General features: G+C 34.9%; 2 protein-coding genes across 3 annotated transcripts; one reads left to right on the forward strand and one right to left on the reverse strand.

The window, feature by feature from the left end:
* Nucleotides 1-351: 351 nt before the first annotated feature.
* sgpl1 (sphingosine-1-phosphate lyase 1) lies at nt 352-13,356 on the forward strand. Its single transcript, XM_079855195.1, has 14 exons — nt 352-594; nt 4,206-4,371; nt 5,344-5,411; nt 6,154-6,301; nt 6,554-6,633; nt 7,559-7,687; nt 7,960-8,048; nt 8,282-8,390; nt 8,505-8,603; nt 8,694-8,840; nt 9,517-9,755; nt 9,929-10,075; nt 10,275-10,395; nt 11,225-13,356. Exons 1-14 carry the CDS (start codon nt 583-585, stop codon nt 11,387-11,389), a joined length of 1,719 nt encoding a protein of 572 aa, XP_079711321.1. The 5' UTR covers nt 352-582; the 3' UTR covers nt 11,390-13,356.
* A 489-nt stretch (nt 13,357-13,845) lies between these two features.
* On the reverse strand, nt 13,846-17,416 carry pcbd1 (pterin-4 alpha-carbinolamine dehydratase/dimerization cofactor of hepatocyte nuclear factor 1 alpha). Of its 2 annotated transcripts, none has more exons than XM_079855233.1 (4): nt 17,287-17,408; nt 15,092-15,223; nt 14,901-14,981; nt 13,846-14,704 (listed from the first exon to the last, which is right to left on the reverse strand). In XM_079855233.1, the coding sequence occupies exons 1-4, from the start codon at nt 17,287-17,289 to the stop codon at nt 14,612-14,614; spliced, it is 309 nt and encodes a 102-aa protein (XP_079711359.1). In that variant the 5' UTR covers nt 17,290-17,408; the 3' UTR covers nt 13,846-14,611. The 2 variants fall into 2 exon arrangements, with proteins under 2 accessions (XP_079711359.1, XP_079711358.1); XM_079855232.1 differs by having other exon boundaries at nt 13,867-14,704; nt 17,117-17,416.
* Between the last annotated feature and the right edge of the window lie 332 nt (nt 17,417-17,748).

Consider the following 17,748-nt stretch of genomic DNA (forward strand, 5'->3'; position numbering starts at 1 on the left):
CTTTTTTTTTTGTAAAGGAAGGGCCAGAAGGTGAAAGTTTAATCACCAGAAAGTGGTGCTTTCTGGTGATTAAAACTTAATTAATAATTAAAAAAATAAAACATGACATAAAATGATTAAATATGAACCAACAACAATAATAATAAATACATACAAAAACAATATATAAAAATACAGTACATTAAAAGATCATTTCGCAGACTAATATAATAAAAAGATACTCTACACACAGACCTCCCTGGAAATTACCATGTAAACCGTGTCGAATCTGCGAATCGGCAGCAGGAGGTAGTGACTTTCACAGATTCTAACAGCATGTGTGCTGGGCTAATCACTGTGGTGAAGGACGCTTGCCGTATATGAAGATCAGCGAATGCGGAGTCTCGCCTGAAAGCAAATCGCGTCCCCTTTTACTCATACAGCACTTCCTGATATAAGCTTGCTCCTCTGATTGTGTCATGCAACGGGGCATCCGCTCTCAAAACAAGCCAAACAAAGATCTTTCAGACTGTCTTCCCCATTTCTCCCGGAGTAGTTGAAGAAGCGACTTATTCCAGACGGGGTGTAACCTTGGCAAACAAAATGGACTACAGGGTGAGTGGGTATTATGTCAATTAGAAATCAGCTGTGCTTTAAAAATAGTCTGTTCCAGCTATACAAACAAGCCATGGTTATGTCACAACGAAAGCTTCGACTATAGAAAATAAGCATGTTTTGGTCCATCGTATTATGTTACTTAGTTTTGTTAGTCGACATACTTCATTTACCCTGTAGAGCTGTAATGATGGTTCAGTGTATCAGATCTATTGGTGACACTTTATCTGATATTAAAAAATGTTCACGTTCACTGTTGGGAATTCAGGTGATCTTATCATATAGAAAGTTTATTATCCATTTGAAGTGTTGTTGTTTTTTAGAGAGAGAGATACCTTTCATGTTTATTATCATGTCTTATATCAAATTTTGTGTCTGTCTTCTGTGCTGCTGAGTCACATCATGCACAGTTTGATATAGGTGATATAGGTGAGAGGAGAGCTATTATAAAACCGTTTCTCTGTAATAATCACTTGTCTTTGTAGAACAGCCAGGTGCAAAGAGGGACATTTTATGTTTCATTGTGTATGTGTTCTTCAGAAACCTTCCTGTGACAGGCTCAAACCCAGAGGAAGTGCTATTCTTAACAAGAGTGTACAATGGGGGCAAGATCTGTTTTGACTATGGTTTAGAAGCATCTGTTGAGACTGTTTTTGGCGTGAATGCTAGGGATTTAATATGTGTGAATTAAATTCAGGGCTTTATGAAAGGGATATTTCACCCCAAAAATAAAAGTCTGTCATCATTTACCCGTATGTCATTTCTTAAGTGAAACACAAAAAAAGATACTATGAAGAATGACAGCCTCAGTCATCCATATATATATGTGTGTGTATATGTTTATATGAGTTTGTTTGTTTATTTTATTTTCCTAATGCTTTAATGTACACTTCCGTTCAAATGCTTGGGGTCAGTAATATTTTTAAATTTTTTGGAAGAAGTATCATATGCTCACCAAGTAATTTATTTGATCAAAAATACAGTAAAACAGTAGCATTGTGAAATATTATTAAACATTTAAAATATCTGGCTTCTCTGGTAATATATTTTATTTAATATGATTCTTTCCTGTGATGGCAAAGCTGAATTTTCAGCATAATTACTCCAGTCTTCAGTGTTACATGATCCTTCAGAAATCATTCAAATATGTTGATTTGCTGCTCAAGAAACATATGATTTGTACTTAACATATGAACATAAATGTATGTTTATCAATGTTAAACAGTTGTTCTGCTTGAAATTTTTTGTGGAAATTGTGATACTTTTTTCCCCAGTATTCCTTGATAAATACAAAGTTCCTAAGAATAGTGTTTTTTTGAATATAAATCTTTTGTGCCCTTATAAATGTCTGCACTGTCACTTCTTATCAATGTTAAGCATCATTACTGAATAATTGTCTTAATTTCTATCTAAAAAATTCGTCCTTACCCCAGACTTTTGAATGGTAGTCAGTGTATATGGGTGATTGCATATAAAAGCAATTGTGTATATAGCCTACTTAATTTAATGTATATACTTAGCTATTTAAATTATTTGAATTAAACCAAAAAAATTTCATGTAGACTTCCAACTTTTTATTTACTATACACTTTATCATAGACATATTGTCTTGAGTGCTATGAAAGATAGACTGCGCTGCCACACAGCACTTTGTGTGATCCTCTTTAAGACATTGGAATCATGTGCTCTTTGACTCAACAACGGACAAATAATCAAAGCTTGAGTAGAGAGGGTGTGATTGTCTGTAGTACACTAGGACCTGAAAGCAAGCATTTAGGGGCCACAACATATTTTTTTATAAACGTATTGATTCAAACTAAACCCATCCAAGTGCTTCAAACATGTTCTTTTATCACAATCGTGTTATCTGTCATTTTCAGAAGACTTGTTATAACATAGCAGACGTGTACATCTCTTCATCTCTTTTGCAATGTGTTTCTGCTGTCTTTGCCTTTTGCCCCTTTTACAAGATAACATAATCTCAGCATTTTATGGCATGTTATGCACTGAGAAGTTGTCTTGTTACATAAAACTGATGGTCACCGTGGTTTTGCCAAGTAAGACATTTTCCTCTATCAACATATTTTGTTGATCATGAAACAACAATTAGTCCTAACCCTTACCCCTAAACCTAACCCTACCCATAACTTCTCCATAAAATCAGAGGGAAATGATAGGTGAGTAACACTGATATAGAAGCACCTATTCTGGTTGTAAGCCTAAACTTAACATAAAGTGTAAACTTGTCTCTCAAATCTGATTGGTTGATTGAAATGTTGTTCCAGGATTAGCAAAGGTGTTGATCTATAGGAATATGTTGTACTTGGTGAAATCACGTTCACCGACTGATGGGATGCTGGCTTTAAAGATTTCGTTTTTAGTGCAGTTGAGGTTCCACATTTCATGCTTTTGTTATATTTGGATCCCGAACATATGATGCACCTCAGTCCTGGTCAAAGTTTCAGTTGTTCACTAACATGACCTGTTTACCTGCTCCTCTAAATCCGCTGTACTTTGCAAACCCTGCTAAACCTGTCGGAGAGCTTGTCATGGACTCCATTCAGGGGATGTTGTTTAGCTCCTGTCTGATTTGAAAAATGAAATGCCTTTTAATTTTGTTTTAATATGTCTAATTACGTGTCATTTATTGCGCTACATTCAAGATAATATATGCTTCTAATATAACTAGTGCTCTTTACATACTCCGATTGCAAATTATAGCTTTTAGTCTGGCTTTTGAAGAAGAAATGAGATGCTCATTCATTGCAGATTTCTAGGAGTTGACATACTCATGAATATGGTTGGCTAAGACTTTGTTCTGTTGACCTCCACGTTTCCCGCATGCTGTTATGGGACACAATCTGCGCTGTTATCAAGCAAGACCACATTGTGCTGTAAAAAATAGTGATTGTGAAATGCGTCCACCAGATATGCTTTTTTTCCGCTCGTTTAAATGAGATAAACTAGCCATTTATAAATATACTTTTCAGTATAATAGACTCAAACTAGTATTTTTTTTAGGGGATTTTTTTTATTGCACCCATATCCTTAAAGGCCCATTTTAAGTCTTTGCTTTGGGTTTTGTGCGGCCAGTTTCTCATAATGAATAAGGTGTGGTCAGTAGGAACAATATCTGTGAATGTAGTTATCTACTAAGCTCTCCCTGATTCGTGCGGCTGAAGTTAGACATTTTCCTCCCACAGTTGTCTTAAGTGTCATTAGTGAAGCCAAGCTCTTGAGACAATTAAGTATGAGTCAATTCTCTATAGTGAGTATAATTTTGAATGGTTTTTATTGAGATTTTAATTTGCTACTAGCTGTTATTATGCTAATCTGGGAACTGATAGCCAGCATTTTGTAGTAGTTTCTTCTAACCCTGAAGAATTTCAGTAGTAGGTTGTTTATTGACTCTTCTATCAATGTTTATTGATTGATTAATGTGGCTGAGGCTTGTAATTGCTGGTAAGTAGCCAATTATTGGTCTATGTGTTGAGTCTTATCTTGATCTGCTTAAGCTTTGTAGTTTTCCAACTGTTTATTGAAATCGGATTGGGTTGATTTCTGGTCAAGTTGCCTTGATTGACAATAACATGTCTCCTTTCCTCATGCAGAGTGCCTTGGAGGTGTATAAGGAGATGGTGCTGCTGTACATAGAGGAGGCTCGGCGCTTTGTGAATACTCAATGTGCTGGTCTGGAGCCATGGCAGATCATTGCGACCACTTTGCTGTCCACGCTCGGTGCGGTGTGGCTAAAGGGCTTCCTTTTCCAGCAAGATAGTAAGTGCTATTGATCATTCATGTCTTTGAACTTCTGAATGCATCAGGCATATTAAATATGTGGTCAGGTTTACACTACCATTCAAAGGTTTGAGGTCAGTAAGCTTTTTTAAATGTTTTTGAAAGAAGTGTCTTATGCTCACCAAGGCTGCATTTATTTGATCAAAAGTAAAATTGTGAAATATTATTAAAATTTACAATAACTTTATATTTTAATATATTTTAGATTTTAAAATGTAATTGATTTGTGTGATGTGAATTTTCAGCATCATTACTCCAGTCTTCAGTATCACATAATCTTTCAGAAATCATTCTAATTTGCTGATTTGCTGCTCTAATTAATATTTTTTGGAAACAGTGATAGTGGAAGGTGTCTTTCCAAGAGTCAATAAAGAAGAGAGAGAGAAAAAAAAAAACAATGAAATGCAATGAATTTTTGTTGTTTTCATTTTTCAAATATTTTTTCTAATATGGTTAGTAATAGTCAGTGCATATAATGGTTGATTTATCAACAGTCTTTTCATAGTCATAAGCTACAGTTTTCATTGTTACTGTGAAACAATCTGAAACATCATGTTGCAAGCTAATAGTAGGTAAATAATCATGTTGTCCCTCTTTGCTATTCATCAGTCAGGAAGTCTTAAAACAAAGTTGCAAAATGTCAAGGCCACTTGAAAATAACAAAATCTGTGGCACTCGTTTTTTTTAATTCATTGTGTCATCAACCAGAAACAATGGTTTCTGAGGAAGCTGAGGAAAAAATCCCCAAACTTTTACACAGAGGTCTCTCATTTGTTTAATTTTACATGCCAAACTTCTATTGACTCTGTCTAAAATAAGAGATTGTTTAGAAAGTCTCAAGCATTGACTGGCTGGAATTTTGTAAAGCAACTCAGATTTGAAAAAATGTCTCTGTGGAGTCATTTCATGTTACATCTTCACCACAATTTGTTCATTGTTCATGTTTTCTAGGCCTGACGTCAAGAGTAAAGAAGCAATTCTTTAAAATCATCAGAAAAATCCCATTTGTCGGAGCAAATGTAAGCATCTAGTGGTTTTATAGTTCCCTTTCTTCCTTCAGACTTCTCTTTCTGACTCACTGACGGATGATTAAGTCACCATTGCTATGCCTAAGTGGAAATAAAGCTTTTATCACACTTTCACAATATGATCCTGTGATTTATACCAGGGTTTACTTTAGGTCATTAACCTGAATAGATTACAATATGTCTGGTTCCAGTCAGAACCGACTGCAGGTTGATTTTGATTTGAGTCTGTCTTGTCTTCTTTATGATATTTATTGAGATGCAACTAACCAGCTTAACATTACAAATTATTACAACCTAAACACCCCTTAGACATGGTTCTTTTGAACTTTTTGAACAATTTGAGACTTTTGATATATATTAAATTAATTAAACAATTATTTTTGTGATTCCGTAAGTTTCAAGAACTGTAGATTATTTAATAAAACAATGGTTGTTAATAATAATAATTATGAAATAGTTTGTTTTTTATATATATATATATATATATATATATATATATATATATATATATATATATATATATATATATATATATATATATATTATTATTATTATTATTTTAAATGTAAAATACTCTGTTTACACCTTAATGGTTTGTTGAAGTTAAATATTTTAAAATAATTTAGGTTTATTTTCCCCTCAATTCCCCTGTCCCCTATATTTCTGTTTTTAATGAAACATTCAGAGGTTTGTTTGACACTTTTTGTTTTCTCCCTAACCTTTCCTTCATCAGATTCAGAGTCAGCTCAACAAAGCATTGGATGACATGTCAGTGAGTCTGTGCACACTGAAGGAAGGCATGAGCTACACCAAACACCTACCAGCACAAGGCCTCACCCACACTCAGCTCCTTGACAAGATCAGGGAATATGAGACACTGAGTGAGTCACCTTCAGCCTGTCCCAACTCCCATCTGTTATAATGATGGAGAGCCCAAAGGCATCAAAGATAAATCAGAAACTCTTAAAGTGTCAGCCAGATGTTCTCAGACTGAATTTGCCCTACGGTAGTGTTCGTGCAGTTTCTTTGCAAGCACGTTTATTTACTAGGATATAATGCAGCTGGTTTATATTACAAGTTAGTGTCCCACTGTTGTACTGTCATCAATTTCTTTTTAATACTTCTGATTTCAGGTGAGGTAGACTGGGCGAAAGGCAAAGTGTCAGGTGCAGTCTACTGGGGGGATGAGAAGCTCACGGATCTCCTGGTGAAGGTAGAATGACCTTTAATCATTTAGATCAATAAATCCCAAACAGGGGTGTGTGTGTTCAAGGGGGTGTTTTTGATTTTGCTTTAACCTGTAAAACTGGACAAAATTAAAGAAAAGATTAGTCTCATGATTCAGCTCATTTTCAAGGAAAATGTGTTCAATGATTTTATACATATTTGTGCTATCTGATGTCTTTGTTTCACCCAAAGTATTGATTTGCTTTTAGTGACTTTAATCATAATAAAATCAAATAAAAAATATATATTAATTATTAAAAAAATAATAGTGTAAGTATTAAATGTGATAAATTGCGTCCAGTATAATATCTAATTTAATTTAATATACACTACCATTTAAAGTTTGGGATTGATCAGATTTTTAAAAATTGTTTTTGAAAGTCTGTAATGCTCACCAAGACTACATTTGGTTTGATGGAACATATAGTTAAAACTGCAATATTGTTAAATATTATTACAAATTAAAATAAGTTTTCTTTTTAAATTTATTTTAAATTGTAATTTATTTCTGTGATGGCAAAGCTGAATTTTGTGTCACATGATCCTTCAGAAATCATTCTAATATACTGATTTAGTGCTTTGGATAATTATCAGTGCTCATAACTGTTGTGCTCCTTAATATTTTGTGGAAACTGATTTCTTTTCAAGATACATTGACAAATAGAAAGTTCAAAAGAACAGCATTTATTTGTAATTTTACTGTCACTTTTAAATAATTTAATGTTACTGACCCCAAATGGTAGAGTAAGAGTTAATGGGACATTTTTGATTTGGTGTTGATGAAGCGCTACTTGATGGGGTTGTAGTGATTGGCAAACACTTGTTTAGATGTTCACTTTACTTTTGAATCTAGCAAAGGCATTGTGAAACAAGAAATAAACCCTGAATTTGTGTGTTTGTCTGATTTTCAGGTGTATGGTGACTTTGCCTGGACAAACCCCCTCCACCCAGACCTGTTCCCCGGGGTTAGGAAGATGGAGGCAGAAGTGGTGCGGATGGCGTGCACTCTATTTAATGGAGGGCCAGACTCCTGTGGCACAGTGAGTTCTTCTCACTATCTTCCCTGATGGATTAATGTGGTTGCGTCAAGTTCCAAATAATTCACGCCAATTTCCCATTGCTCACTCACTGAACTCATTTGCAAAAAGGGTTCTGCTGCATATTAATACAGTTGTTTGCTAAATGCTATGAGGGTCTCATACATGGGCTACATTCACACAGCAACAGAATAAGTTTGTCAGTCCATCCTTTTTCATTAGAGGACTGTTCACTGAAATTGAATTATTTGTTTTGTGTGTTCCTATCATGAAAGGTTACCTCAGGTGGAACAGAAAGCATCCTGATGGCATGCAAGGCATACAGAGACATGGCTCATGAACGTGGCATCAAACACCCAGAGATGTATGTACTGTCTCGGTCTAGTAAAAAGTTATAATCTTGCAGTTATAATGCTCTTCTGCTTGGGTCAATAAGCAGTGGTTGTCAACCAACACTGTACTCTTTATTTTTCTGTTTACTGTTTTATTTTACTTGAAGAAACAATTTTTTTTAATCAGTGCAACTTAAAGGAAGTCACTTTATTCAAATCCACTGTAAAAAAACGATTTATATGATTTGTTTTGTCTATGCCGTAGCATTGCTCCCGTGAGCGTCCATGCTGCTTTTGACAAAGCTGCACATTACTTTGGGATGAAGCTCATTCATGTACCTCTGGACAAGAAGACCATGAAAGTTGATGTGAAGGTACTGCTGTTTGGTTTGTTCACAGTAATTGGGTACATTTTCATTCAATTCATTCAATGTTTTTGTGAATATTGACGTCCATCTAATTTTAACGACTACTTTTTTTGACCATAGGCCATGAAGAGGGCCATCTCTAGAAACACAGCAATGCTGGTGTGTTCAGCTCCTCAGTTCCCGCATGGAATTATGGACTCTGTAGCAGAAGTGGCAAAGGTAATATTTGCTTATTAAAATGGACATGTAATCCAGTGATTTTGTATCATTGTATAAATTCATCTAAAATATATTCTATAACTTTTTCAGCTTGCCGTAAAATACAACATCCCATTCCATGTGGATGCATGCTTGGGTGGGTTCCTGATAGTATTTATGGAAAAAGCGGGTTTCAAACTTGATCCCTTTGATTTCCGGGTCAAAGGTGTGACCAGTATCTCAGCTGATACACATAAGGTAAGAACTTGATATTGAGATAAATTAATAAATAAAAATACACTACTGTTCAAAAGTTTGTGGTCTCTAAGATTATTATTTTTTTGTGAAGGAAATTAATACATTCATTCAGCAAGGATGCATTAAATTGATCGAAAGTGACAAACTCCCTAATCATCAAAGAATCTTTAAAAATGCATCACAGTTTCCACATAAATATGAACTGTTTTTAACATTGATAGTTATAAGAAATGTTTTATGAGCACCAAATCAGCATATTAGAATGATTTCTAAAGGATCATGTGACACTGAAAACTGGAGTAATGATGCTGAAAATTACATATTGAAATAGAAAACCATTTTTTAAAATTGTATTTATGTTTTACAATACTATTGTTTCTACTGTATTTTTGATCAAATAAATGCAGCCTTAAAACATTAAAAAGTCTTACCAAGCCCAAACTTTTTATTGGTAGTGTATTTGGAAAAAAAGGTACATTTTATTATTTTGAGTAAAGCAATTATGCAAATGAGCTACTCCCGACGTTTATTCTGAGATTTAAAAACAAAAAGGAAAAAATTTCACAACTGATATTTTTAATAATCTGTTGAGAGTAATCTGTCCAAATGTAATTGCAATGAAAATATAAACATGCAAAGTCTACTTTATTATTATTAAATAATTGTGTTTCCACAGTATGGTTATGCTCCCAAAGGCTCCTCTGTAGTGCTCTACAGTGAAAGGAAATATCGCCACTACCAGTATTTTGTAGCGCCAGATTGGCAGGGAGGAATTTACGCGTCTCCATCCATGGCTGGATCTCGGCCTGGAGGCATAATTGCAGCCTGTTGGGCTACTATGATGCACATGGGTGAGAACGGATACGTTGAGGCCACCAAGAAAATCATTGGGACAGCCCGCAAAATCAAAGCAGGGTCAGTATAATGTCATTTATAATATAACGCATAATAGTAAATGAGACACAGGCAAAGTGTTGCTTTGAATGTATATCAACTGTGCCAAATAAATTTGCATGGCAGGTAACATTTACATGCCAGGAAAGACATTGTGTGCTGAAACAACATCTGAAAAAACTCTCTTCCCACAGAATCCGTAAAATAGATGGGCTGTTTGTATTCGGGGATCCAGAGGTGTCTGTGGTGGCATTAGGCTCTGATGTTTTTGATATCTTTCGCTTATCTAATGCACTGACTTCAAAGGGCTGGAATCTCAACACTCTGCAGTTCCCATCTAGGTATGGTTAAAAAAAGAGAAATGTGTTACTTGTGCAAGTTCTGGAAGTGAAAAAATGAAATGAATTCAGTGCCACAATTAAATTATGCAACCAAAAAAATAAGCGTTTATACATTTTCACCATAGTAACTTTTTAGGTTCTGGTCAGAAAAGTTGTTTCTTAGATCATTGTTCATACATCTTTTGTTGTTCCCTTTCAGCATTCATATTTGTGTCACAATGCTACACACACAGCCTAGTGTAGCTGAGCAGTTCGTCAGTGATGTGAAGAGAGAAGTAGCCATCATCATGAAGAATCCTAAAGAGAAGACCACGGGAATGGTGAGTTTCCTTTTTGTTTAGACATACCATTCACTTATCATTTTACTCATAAGTTTGGCTTAACAATAAAAGGTCAAAATCTTACAACTTTGAGTCGATCTACAATACTGTTTTAAAGTTTGGGGTCAGTAAAATTTTGTAATGATTTTGTCAAGTTTTTGAAAAAAAAGTCTCTTAACAGTATTCTCACCAGGGCTGCAAAAATACAGTAAATACGGTAGTATTGAGAAATATTATAATGATTTAAAATAACTGTTTTCTACTTTGATACATTTTAAAGCGTATGTTATTCCTGTGATGGCAAAGCTGAATTAATCCAGTCTTTGGTGTCACATGATCCTTCAGAAATCATTCTGATATGCTGATTTGGTGCACAAGAAATATTTCTTAGTATTATCAATGTTGAAAAATTTGTTAAAACCTTGATAGATTTTTCAGGATTCTTTGATTAATTGAAATATCAAAATTTTATTCTTGTTTTAGTTTAGTTTAATGCATCCTTGCTAAATAAAAGTATTAATTTCTTTCACAAAAACAAAAAAATCTTACTGACCTCAAACATCTGAACGGTAATTCCTATACTGTTGCATTCCTAGAAGTTGACCAAATTCACCTTTAAATAGATGTTTGTCCAATCAAAAGTGAAAACTTCACATTTTGAGTACTTTATATACTATATATACTTTTTTTCTGGCAAAATGGTCATTGTCCTGAAAGCAGATGGGTAAAAATCCTCTCTTTGCACCTCCAGTCCACTTCAGTCAAGTTGTACACGTATAATCTCATCTAATGAAATTACCATTGTAAACTCTCCTCTTTTATGTCGTAGGGAGCCATCTATGGCATGGCCCAGTCCATTCCTGACCGATCGATGGTGACTGAGATCTCACAGGGCTTTCTGGACTGCCTCTATAGCACTGAGGTGGCCAAGATACAGAACAAGCCCCACAAAAACCATAAGAACCACATGAATGGAAACTCCAAAGTGCACTGAGATTGACTGCCAGGGGTCTCCACCCTTAGCTGGCCGAAGGGATGCTCACCACAATCATCTAATCATTCATTTACTTCATTCAGTCGTCTATTTACAACTAACTATTTTATGTATAAGCCATAGTCACCTGATATTTTGGGATTCGTGACTGAGGAGTGACGGTATCCTGTCTGTAAGACTATGGAGACAGCTGCACAAGTATCTATGTGAATCTGTGAAGGGTCTGGGATATCTTAGTCTAATTTTGGTGAGCAGTGAGTGCAGATTTACTTCTTTCATTTCTTTTTTCACACCATATGTATTTGATCACACTCCCACTGTTATTTTTGGAAGTGTTTGACACTTAAACCTCAAGATACCAGGGAATAATGTTGTCACAATGTTTTAACATCTGGTGATTTTTCACCCAAGTTATTGATAAACAGTTTGGACAATTTCTGAGAGTTAAATAATGCAGATTAGGATAAAATCCATAATCTGATCAACATGGAAAAACCACAGTGTTAGTTTTTAAATATTCCCAATATTTTATTCTCAATAGAAACTTGAAAACATAACAGACCATTTTCGAATGGTAGGGCTGCTCAGGTTAACCTATATTACAAATGTTTGGTTTTATTTATTTATTTTAAATTCCCCATATCTAGTAGACATTTGGTAGTCCAGTCGCAAAACATCCATCTTACTGAAAAGATATCTCACTGTTTTTAAATTTCCTGATATCAGGGCAAAATGAAACAAATCCATTGACCATGTTGTGTAGTCAATATTACCTGGTTGAAATTCCCATCCATATGGGTTTTTAATGACCACATTTCACCCTATCTACCTCAAATCTATTTCAAATAATTGTAAACTTAATCATTGATTGTTTCCCTTTTGTCTAAATCCTGAGAAATGTCACCTAAGTGGACATTTTGATCACAAGTCAATGCCATGCTCCAGGTTACGGTTTTCAGAGAGTCAAAGTTTTTCACAGTATGGTTTGAAGGTTTTCAGCGGTCTTTCCGATTGATTTATGAGTTTTCCTTTGAGTTATATTTGTGTGTTTTGTTTGGTTTCTTTGTTCCAGCTTAACTCAATTGAATGACAGCTAAGCCCTGGAACAACAAGAAGGGAAATTAATTTGTGCATGAAGTCAGTGATATGAGGAAGTGATGACATGGTACCATGGAAACATCACATCAGATCTTGTCAGCTATATAATCCCATAAGCATTTATAATATTTGTGACCACTGTGTGTTTTTTTAATATTTTAAATCACTAATATAATGTCTCATATTTCAATGTTTTTTCATGTACCTCTTTTGGGGACTCGAGTAGGAGGCAGGATAGTTTTTTTTCTATGATACTACTGTAGTACAGTGTATTCTCAAGAACTGTAACATGCCTTAGGCTAAGACATAGATGTGGATTTTTGTCTTCAAAAAGTTACCCTTCTTGCCTAAATTAAGCATTTTAATGTCATTATGCAATAATCTGTAATTACTGTAACTACTGAAACTGAGGCACCTTGATCTGAATATTTGAAGCATTACATGACCTCTATGGTTATGGTTGTATGATGCACAAAACTAGCAGCATTCACCTAAATGCCTTTCACAGTCGTCAGGGTGTGTGCGCTATTAGGTTAACATAGTAGCTAAATCTGCCTCAGGGACTAGGCCTTTACCACATCATGCAATCCGTTTCAAGTTTGTCCTGTAATGTTTTCTTGTTCCTAAGATAAATCAATAAACATGGTCCTAAAAGAAATATGAATATTCTGGTCGCATAATATATTTACTTTTCAGTTTTACAGAATGACATGTCTGATTGGGTCGCGTTTTTGAAATTTCATTGATACTTTTCCATTGTTAATGTTGACATGTTGGACCAATGCAATCGTGTCTCTTGCAGTGTCTCACGTTCTAAAACACTGCGCTCAAGTTAAAAATTAAACTTTAACCCTAGAATGCATAAAGGGGGTCAAATTGACCCGTATTCATTTCCTATGGAATTTTTTACCTTCAGTATTTTTGTTTAAAATTTGTCAATGATTATATTTACTTTCCTTAACTTTATGGATTACTTAAAAAAAAAAATATATATATATATATATATAATTTATACTAATTGCATGCATAATTTAACAGTCATGAAGTTCATCAAAAGTAGAACCTTCTCAGACAGTATGCGATTTCAGATGCAGTAGAGAAAGGCAACTGGAAGGACAGCTTAAGGCCCAAACAAAGGAAGAGGTAATCTCTAAAAGTCATGCTTAGAAAAGTGCAAATCATATGTGAAATATTCTGTCTGTCTACAAAAATCTTTTTCCCATGACATGTGAGAAATGTAGTGAAGGTTCAGACTAGAATATACTTTACAGTAGATCTAAATTAAGTACAACTGCATTTAAAAAAAAAAAAAAAATTATCTTTTGTAATGTGTATATATATGCAAGGAAATTTGATGGACAAACATGTTTGGTATATTAAAACATTTGTGTATCGTCAATAATTTGAATGACTTCATTAATAGGACACCTATTATTTGAAGAAAACCATTAATTCCAATACGGCCATTTTGAACCGTTTATGCCTTTGTGTAGGTTTTTTGGTTCATGCGTTCTAGGGTTACAATACACCTTACTCTAAACCTTTTGTCAATCACACAGAATGCCTGTATTAAAGTGTGAGATACAACACTACTACTGAATGAAAAATAACACACTGACTTGAAATGAATTTTTAAAACTTGAATGCTGAAAAGCAGTATGATTTTTAAATCCAAAAATGCTTTTTGGGCCCATCGTTGATTAAATGGGAAGCAAGTGAATACATTGATTTCACATGCCAAAGGTGACAAACATTCAGTTTATTCCAATTCATTGAGGCACTAACCATTTCATCATTGGATCAAATGCAAATAAAGGCACCATACATTTAGTTTAAAAAATACTATAAGCCATAGAATACAGTAATGCAATAGTGTTTCACCGGTCTCTATGGTGTTCTAGCAATTCTCTGATCATTTATGTAGTGTGAAATGATTTAAAAGATGAAATTTGTCTTGAATGTACCATTAATACTTATCGGGAAAAGATCAAGTGTAACAGGCAGACAACACACAGTCAAAACTTACATGGTGATAACTATGATACATGAAGATTTACAATATTTTTGATCCAGTTTTACAGGCTACAGAGGTTGACTGACAAGCTGTCAAGAGAGAGGATCCATTCAATAGACAGAGGCCTGATCTATGAAGGTTGCGAGGGTGATGTCACGCTGCGAGATTCCTCCACATTCATGAGTACTGAGGGTGATTTGAACCTACCAGAGATAAAACAGGATAGTCAACATGAAATCAAAATTGGCCGCATTTATGTTCTTCACACACGTTCATGGTCTTATTAATGATTAATCAGTACATATTATTAGAATAAAATTTCGAATTCCTTATTTAGGCACTAATGCAATCACAGCGATGACCATGCTAGCCTTACTGATGATGGGCCTATCTATTTACCTTGTTATACACATTAAACCATTCGGGATGATGATCCATTTTCTCAGCCTGTAGTGCTACTCTGGACATGAACCCAAAAGCCTAAAGGGAAAAGAGCATGACATAGGGTAGGCTATATGTGTTGTGAAGAATGTCACTCTAAATAGTTTTATAGCCTTAGTCTCTCTTGGCAGTTTTACATAGTTTATTACCTGATTGAAGTCTTTGAAGAGAAACTCTTTGTAAATGGCATCTCTCCCCACCACCTCCACCCACTGAGCATTCCTCATCATGGGCAGGATGTGTTCCCTCTCCTCCATGGTAAGAGTCTGAATCTTCCCAGCCTTAGTGTTTAAAACAGTTCTGGTTAGAAAATATCCTAAAGTGAAGTTCGTAAGAATGAATGTTACAAAGCGTGTCACATCTCTGTGCAAAATGTCCAAGCCAAAAATTGCTGAACAATAAGGTTTTAATTGTCTTAATCATAAATTATTGGTCGGGAAATTAGCAAAATATAAGAAAATGCACTACCATTGCTGTCTCAGAACACATAGAGAAGACACAATTAATTTTTTAACAGAATATGGGAAGATGTGTGTGGAGTGATGAATTACAATGAAACACAAGTTGCATGGTGATGCTCCAGAGCGATGTCCTCGAAAATCTCTACCACAGATACGCATGTAGGAAGAGTGCCATTGTGGGGAGCCTTTAAGATGCTGGGATTGGTGAGCTACTTCACTCTGAAAGGTCATTTAATGCTTTGGTGTAACAGGAGAATATTACAGAATGGCTTGCTTCCCCCAACTGAAAAGTTATATTCTAAAGAGGAATGATCAGATGTCATTTTTCAATGCTCCTGCCCAAACTGCAAAGACAACCAAGAAGTAGCTTGAGAACAAGTCCATCAGAATCATGTTTTGCCCTGGGTCAGAATCCAGATTTGAACCCTATAGTGAATATTTGATCTCACATTAAACCCAAACTAACTGGGAGACCTTTTTAAACTACTCATGAACTGTTTGAAGCCATTAACATTGAGTGGAACAACACTGACTCTTCTTCCTGCAAAAAGCTGTCTGCAAGTTTACCCACACGGCTTAAATATTTAAAGAAAACAAAGGGAAAGTTTATCCCATGGTAAGTTACTTTGTCTACAGTTATTTTTGCAATTCTTGCTAATGTCCTGACTAGTGATTTTCTTGTTCCTATTATAAATCAATAAACATGGTCCTAAAAGAAATATATTTTATTTTAAATACCATATTTTGCCATTTGCCATGCCCAGGAGTATGTTTGTGTATGTTTACCTGCATAATAATATAACTAAACCAAAATTATTTATAAAAATTAAATAGTACTGTATTTAATTGTAAATGTTTTACATACTAATATATAATCATTATTTGTTAATAGAACAAATACTATTTGAACAGTTTTGCAAACACTCACACTCTTAAGCAACCATTCTGAGGGGGATGTTTCAGAAAACAGAACTGTGATTGGTTGTTGTGAGCCCCATATGGAATCAATGATGACTTGCATTTTCAATTTTAGGAGCTTCCACCATAAGTGTGGTCGGGGCAATGAAATTCCTAAGCAACTTAACCCTTCGCGCCCTTTCCCCTTTAAGTAAAGATCACATGAGCTTCAAACACAGGTCTGTTACAAAAAGAAGACATTATTACAATATATTGAAATGTGTATTCATAAAAATGTAACGGACTTGAAAATGTAGGCTTTCTACATTTTCTCTATATGCTTTGTGATACATTTTGTGCACTTTTAATTGAATGAAATGGAAATTAAGTTGATTTGTGTCAGCATTTTCTTTTGTACTATCCACACACTATAATCCCTGAATGAACCATCAGTGAATTGCGTCAGAGAGCCTGTGCAAACACATGTCAGTCATGATGAAGCTCCAACACTGATAAAGCAGACTGACATCAACAGGTCTCTTAGCGACGGTGTAATCTGTTGAGCTAATGCTGCTGCACGAACAGACACGCCACGACAAAGAAGGCGAAGTAAAGCCATGGCAGTTCTATCAAATCAATAACAGACCTTGATATGTTAATGATAAATTGAGCACTATACTATGTGCTTTTTAAAAATATATATACACATGAACAAATGTATATTGCAAAACACGAAAAAAATGATACAAAACGAATAATACGAAAATAAAACGTAAGATTTTAAAAATCACTGTTAATATAAAAATAGCACGATACCTGTTCAGCCCATTCCAGTTTTATTTGAAGCATCTCGTTTGTGGCAATGTTATGCATTTAGTTGCAAAGTTGAGAGTTATGTACTAAGACACTAAAGTGGTTGTTAATCCACATGCAATAATAAGAATAAAAAACTTTTTTTTTAAATATATATATATGTTTTCTCTTACCATGTTGAAAGTGCTGTGCGTGTGGTGCTGCTATGGTCTCGTGCATGCAGCTGGATTTCAACCTGTGGCTAGAGTACGAATGTACGAATCCTACTATGGTGAAGGGAAGTCTTATGAATATTAACTAAGTTGCGTATTGGACGCTCTTGAAAGGTTACCAGGTTACGTCAGCACGCACTATTTAATATTTAATAAGGGGCCCTCTTGCTGCTGCCCTGCCAGAAGCCTGAACAAAAGATGAGTGTGAATCTGTGAAAAAATCTTCTTCTTTTTTTTACAGTCTATGGTGAAAACCTTTTTTCTTTTTTACAGTCTATGGTGAAAACAGAAAGGCGTTTGCAAGTCCAGACAGTGAGAGAATAGAATACAATTAGACCATGAACAAATAATAACAGCTGGATCCTACCTGCCTTCAGACGACAAAAACGGTTAAAAAATGGCTTCTAGCATCAAGCATATGTT

Source organism: Squalius cephalus (assembly GCF_949319135.1).
Source record: "Squalius cephalus genome assembly, chromosome: 21".
NCBI classification, from domain to species: Eukaryota; Metazoa; Chordata; class Actinopteri; order Cypriniformes; family Leuciscidae; genus Squalius; species Squalius cephalus.